The sequence below is a fragment of the Azolla caroliniana genome, unplaced genomic scaffold, assembly GCF_043228905.1.
Source record: "Azolla caroliniana isolate FFs.n. ecotype wild unplaced genomic scaffold, voAzoCaro1.0.p SCAF_5, whole genome shotgun sequence".
In the NCBI taxonomy this organism is placed as follows: domain Eukaryota; kingdom Viridiplantae; phylum Streptophyta; class Polypodiopsida; order Salviniales; family Salviniaceae; genus Azolla; species Azolla caroliniana.
In genome coordinates, this window is record NW_028230440.1 from 18430937 (window position 1) to 18437619 (window position 6683).

Genomic DNA, 6683 nt, shown 5'->3' on the forward strand with positions numbered 1-6683 from the left:
GGTTGGGCGTTCTTCGTTTTCGCACTTTGGAGTTCCACATTCAATATTTTGGAGGCCTTCTTTTTCTTGACTTCTTTCTCTCACTTGGAGAGTTAGTCTTCTTGAATCTCTTATTTTCGCCTTGAGAGCTATTGTTTTCATCACTACTGAGATCACCACGCATTGATGACTTCGAGAAATGATTCAACTAGCTCACGCATTGATAATTGAAGGAAGCACGATGTGACTCAGGAACACTACTCCATTGAGGTAGTGATCAGAGTCTCGATAATTCACTTGACTCATCTTCACCAAAAGCTCAAAGCCTACCATCGTCATTCTTGTTAAGCTTTTAATCCTTGTCAAAGCCTCCGCTTTCGTGGCAATATTTGGTGAACCCATTTCATTTTAAGAAAAAGATATTTTCTCTATATAAATGTATATTTGGAGCCACTCTTGTGTTTTAGTGTTAATTAAGTGTTTTAGTGTTAGTCTTGTGTGATTGATGCTAATCGTGTGTTAATTACCCTTATGTCATGTGTGTGTTTCTATGGGAGAATGTGTGAGGAGGGATGAGAGGTTGCCGGTGGATGAGCCTTTGCCTCTCTTCATTCATCTCGAGAGCCTTCGCCTCCCTCTAATGATCACCTTGAGAGCCTCCTTTTTTCACCTTCGAACATTAGCCTCTGAACATTTGCCACATAAAGTAGGTTTGAACTACAACACACTAAAAAAAGGACAATCTCCCAAGGGAACTTACGAAGAGGATTTAGAGGCTTTTCTAAACACGTTGTCACATCCTCACAGGTCCAAGACACTGGTTGTCCCGCTTGAGTAAGACACGCACGTGCTTTTATGCAACAACGTGAACTCCTTGTTTACCTAGATGTTACGATGTCATGAAAATAGTGCCATATGCATGGACAAGCGTGAGGCCTTCTGTTAGGTGGGCATAGTTTTATTGTCAAACCCGAAATCTCATACGTAGGTTTACACAATAAGAGATTCATGATGGAAAACAAGTAACCTATCAATCAATAAGAAGGTCTTGCAATGTTGGCTTTGAGAACGTGGTGCTCTTTGACCTTTGCATACTTGTTAAACCCTAGTATGGTTTATCCTTGAGTTTTCTTTCTTTGATAGAAAATATATGATTCCCTTTATATTGAAATGGTACATTTATATAGTGTCTCTCATCCAATTAGATCTTGAATAGATTCCAATTAGACCTTGAATAGATTCAATTTTTTTCCCATAGTTTCTATGTATAGAAATTCATGGGTTACTAATGCCCCAAACCATGGTTGTAACCCATAGTCTTGTGCATTTTTTTTCTTAATAGTTTTGTGTTGTTATATTACCATAAGATCTTGTTAATTATACTTATTAAAGGTAAGTGAACTATCCTAGTGGTAGTCACATATGTTGTTATAGTTGAGGTTGGAGGTCCAACATCCCCTCATACATATTATGGAATAGTATTAACAATATTATCATTTTTTAAAACATCATTAAAAAAACAATAACTTCCTTTCATTGGAGATGGTTTCGCATCACGGGCCATTGGCTGAAGATTACAAGTATGGGGTACAATCAAACAAAAGCAAGTTGGTACATTGAGCTATCTATGGCTAATATAGCCAGACTTCTAAAGTTGTTTTTGTTCTTGGATGAGAGGTCCACCCTCCAATGACGAAGTAAGACCACTACCCAATATACAACAAATGGGCTTGGCCTAGTTAAATACATCCATCGGTTGTGTTACTCTTGAGAACTGTTTGACCCTACTGCAATGAATGCGTTCTTGACAATCATGATTTCTCCCTCATAGTGAATATTAATGGCACAAGCACATTTCTGTTAAATTCTTTTGTTTTTATTAGTTCATTTGCGATAGGGCCACCATCCTGGTAATTAGGGAACTTATCATCCCATAAGATTACCAAATATACAATGATGTAAAGTGCATTTAAGAGGTACAAAGCATTTAAAGGGAACGAAAATATGTTGCAAGTGATGAGGCACGCTCTCTCCTCTAGCACCTTAGAGATACATAAACACTACGTAACACCTCGAGAAGAGGGGGGAGTCTCACTGAAGTAAGTTTTTGTTGCTCATTAATTGTGTTGTGTCAACTCTCAAGTCTCTCCCCATTTCACATTAATTTGTAAAGTGATTTAATTGGTTGGTGTTAATGTGCACGCACAACTACATACATGCCAAGTAACATGTTTTGGCATTCCCTCTTGACACTCTAGCCACCCTCAATCTAAGTACATACTATATCACGAGCAAGGAGCAACTACGAGTATCTTTTCAAGAAGTCAAGATCGAGTGCAAGTGTGGAAAGGAATGCCAGCAAATAATGAAACAATGGGAAGGATCGATCGAGGGTAGGCATTGGGGGAGGAGGGGCATGTTCGTCTTGTTCGGACACACAAAAGAACAATCGGGATGTGGACTCAAGGAGTCATAATTGAAGACAACAGAATGTATTATAAAGATATACCAAGAACAATTGCTTTGCCATTTCTTACACAAGGTAGGGATCGAGAGTGGGGGCTCAAAACGAAATGGCCGACGACAAGAGGGAATGGAAGGAAGGGTGGGGGATGGATGGGATGACTCGAGCCGAAAAATGATGTTATGTAATCCGAGAGAGAGAGAGAGAGAGAGAACCATCATGTACGTATGTGCATACATATGTATGTATGTATGTTTTTTGTATGTATGCATGCATGCATGTATATATGTATGCTTTTTATTATTATAAAAGATATCCTTCCATTAGTATAAACAATTTACAATATTTCAAAGTCTATGTGATCAGCGGAGGAAACAACCATTTCAGAGGTTGAAAGTGCCAATAAGGAGTGTCATTCTTGGAGGTCATGATTGGGGTACTTGTCCACATGCTAAGAAACTCACCACGTCCAGCAGTCTTAGCATAAGAATCTCCAAACATAACATCCCATTTGACCCTTCAAAGTATGAACTATGTCCAGCCAAGTATGTATGTATGTATGTCTACATAGTACTTTTAATATACTCTAATGCATTGGCAAACATTCGGTTTCATACGAATGCAAACGAATGAGTTTGTTATCAAAACATTCGTTATGTGTTTTTTTTACACTTTTTACCTTAATTTTCTTACCTTTCAAAAAAAATTACATATAAATAATGAATACAAAAAGTATGGTATTTTACCATACTTCGTGGAATGATTGAAACATGCTCGAACAAAACTATTGTACGTATGGTTCATACTATGTATGTATGTATGTATGTTTGTGGGTATGTAGGTATGTATGTATGCATGCTCATGCATGTATGTAGGTATGTATGTTTGTGAGCATATATGTATGTATGCATGCATGCTCATGCATGTATGTATGTAATTGTATGTTTGTGAGCATGTATGTATGTATGTATGTTTGTGGGTATGTATGTATGTATGCATGCATGCATGCTCATGCATGTATGTATGTATGTATGTTTGTATGTATGTGAGCTATGTATGTATGAGTCTGTGTGTGTGGATGTATGTATGTATGTATGTATGTATGTATAAACAGACACTACTCTTTATCTTTCTTAAGAAATCAGGGTTTCTATCATCAACACACGTTCCTCGCCCCTCTCTCTCTCTGTGTCTCTGTCTCTCTGTGTGTGCAGCCCAATCATCTCTGACAGTAAGTAATTCAGTCTGCATTTCTGCCCATTCATGAAACCCCTAAGCCTACTTACTATACTCCTCACAAATCTTTCTCATGCAGGCTTTCCTAATCTCTCTGTGTGCCAATGCATTCTGAGAGCCAATGATAGCAAGGAATTTATAAAACGCACATTCGATTGATTGATCCGCCTAGCCTGCAATTAGCCCCTCCAATCTCATTCTGTATCTATGGGAGCAGAGAATCGATGGATGCTTGAATGGTTCGCGGAATCAAAGAATGTATGTATTTTTGCTTGATGTGGCGAATTGTTGGGCGAGTCCGAGCACGAAATGATCCAGTTATTCCCTGTCTCTGTTGTCCAAACTCGGAAATTTTGATTCTGTAGCATCAAAACTCGGGGATTTTTGAGGGAAATCCAAAAGCTTCATCCTCGCCATAGCTAATCTCCTCTCCTCTTTGATGTTCTGACTGGTGTAAGCACATAAGAGTAGTACTGCATTTATCAGAAGCCCAAAGAAACCATGGCGGGGTTGGGACCTGTCTGGATGGTGCTCTGCGTCGCATTCGGTGCGTTTCTGCTCCTAATCGTGGCTATCAATCTTTGCCTGGCGAGAAAGAGGAGCAGGAAGAGCATACAGAGTGTCGGATTAGGTGAGGTCAATGGCGTTAAATCGAGCTCAAAGGGAGCTCTGAATATCCATGCCTTGTCCAAGAATCTCTGCTATGTCGTCAGAGGAGGAGGAGGAGGAGATGGAGATGGCGATGGCGATGGCGATGAAGTAGACTGCGTATCAGCAGAAAAGGAAAGTAGCATGAAGTTAAGCTCTGCAATGGTGTCAGAAGCTATGGTGAAGGAAAGGCGCGCATCAAAAGGACCAAAACTGGTGCTTAACGGTGATGTCGAAAGCATCTATGGCGGAGCAGGAGCAGGAGCAGGAGCAGAAGCAGAAGAAGACGAAGAAGTAGAGGATATTTTGAAGCTATGGGGATCTCTCCGCCTCCTGTTCACCATAACTGAGGAGACGGAGGAGGATATGGAGCTCCAAGAAGAGAAGGTAGAAGAAGAAGAAGAAGAAGAAGAAGACGCCATGTCTGAAGGAGGAGAAGAGCAGAGATCTGGAAGAAGCATGGCGAGCTCAGAAGCTTCTTCGGGCGAGCTGAACATGTTTCTGATACCATCATCTCCGACGTTTTTATCGCCATATCTGACACCTCCTGCTTCTGCTTCTTCTTCTTCTTCTTCTTCGCCTTCTTCTTCGCCTTCTTCTCCACCGTCTGATCCATTCGCCACTCCCATGGGCTCACCTTCCCCTTTAATTCTTCTGTCTAATCATCCCTCTCCCCCTCCATCAAATCTTCTGCAGATGCAACCAGAGTCTGCAGAGTTTCATCAATGTCAGGATCCGATGTATGCATCTCTGCAGGAATCCACCATCGCCACATTTCTTCCTTCATCTTCATCTTCATCTTCATCTTCATCTTCTGATTCTTCTGCTTCTTCTTCTTCATCTTCTGCTTCATCTCCTTATGTCGCAGTGGACTTCGAATCTTCCTCGCCACTGTCAGGCAGCCATGGAAGCAACGGAACGAGCCTCTCCGAAGACTTATCGAGCTCATCTTCCACTTCCTCCTTCTCCTCTACTACCTCCTCCAGCGGCTCCGCCATCTCTGACAATTCATCGCTGGCCCCACCTTGCTTCTCTGCACCTCATCAAAGCCCTATGGTTAGCCATACCAGCAGAGTTCACCCAATCTCAGGGCCCCTTCCCTTCTGCCTCATTGACATGGACATGGCGGAGGACCACCCAAACCCTATTTCCAACAGGATCAATGGAAACCTCAACTTTCCTTCTTCTGATTCTAATTCTTCGAAGCCATCCGACCTCCTCCTCCTCCGCACCTCCACCAATTCTGATGATTCTCCATTAATGCATGCTGCAGATGAACCCATTTTCATGATCCCTCCTCTGTCGCGACCCTCTACTCCCTCGCCTTTCCGCCATCGATTCCAACTCAAAGAATACCGCAATGGACACTCACATAGGAGATCATCTTTCGATCACCGATTCATCTCCATGCCACATTCAGATTATTCATTTTGATTCCTTTCTCTCTGGAGATTATTACCGCTCAGCACTCAGATTATTCATTTTGATTCCTTTCTCTCTGGAGATTCCTACTGCTCAGCACTCAGATTATTCATATTGATTCCTCTCTCTCTGGAGATTCCTACTGCTCAGCACTCAGATTATTCATATTGATTCCTCTCTCTCTGGAGATTTCTACTGCTCAGCATTCAGATTATCCATTTTGATTCCTTTCTCTATGCAGATTTTCACAGCTCAGCATTCAGATTATCCATTTTGATTCCCTTCTCTCTGGAGATTTCTAGCAATCAGAGAGCCATGTTCATTAATTTATATCATCTTTGTAATCTAAATCAAAACTGGCTAGAGTAGGAGGTGGCGACAGAGCGGATTCTAATCAGATGAATGAGCCGATTCTAATCAGATGAATCAATCCACATTCCCCATCACATCAAATCACAAGAAGAAGGACTGGGCAAATCACAAGAAGGACTGGGTAGATCACTATATGGCAAAGACCTAAATCCTAACACAAATATGTATATATGTATATATACATATACATATTCTACATATATGTATCCCTTAGTCTGAATATGGAATCACTCATGTAAGTTCCATGGATTCTTCATGTTTACAATGTGCTTTGCTATGTATGTAAAAAGCTTCAATGGAACTCTTATCATTCAAAACTTTCACCATATCTGTATCATATCCATGGATAAAAACAATCTGCTTTGAGCTGAATGTCTTAAGTTTACCGGCATGATATGCCCGTTTAAATGCGGATTAAACGATATTCCATTAGAAGTGTAGATAGATGTAAGTGATTTGTTTTCTTGAGTGAGGTGTTTTTGACAGACCAGAAATCATGAAAACTTAGAAGCATTTGTGGAAGTTAGGAAACACTTGCAAGGATATACATATGGGTTTAGGG

The 6683-nt window shown here is 40.8% G+C and overlaps 1 protein-coding gene across 1 annotated transcript; it reads left to right on the forward strand.

Moving 5' to 3' along the window:
* The first annotated feature begins 3719 nt into the window (after positions 1–3719).
* Positions 3720–6458, forward strand: LOC147864327 (uncharacterized). Its single transcript, XM_087320577.1, has one exon. It carries the CDS (start codon positions 4181–4183, stop codon positions 5759–5761), a length of 1581 nt encoding a protein of 526 aa, XP_087176703.1. The 5' UTR covers positions 3720–4180; the 3' UTR covers positions 5762–6458.
* Positions 6459–6683: the final 225 nt, after the last annotated feature.

Bases quoted from the DNA above. Each gene is read 5' to 3' on its own strand.
- LOC147864327 (XM_087320577.1), top strand. From the start codon at position 4,181: ATGGCGGGGTTGGGACCTGTCTGGATGGTGCTCTGCGTCGCATTCGGT.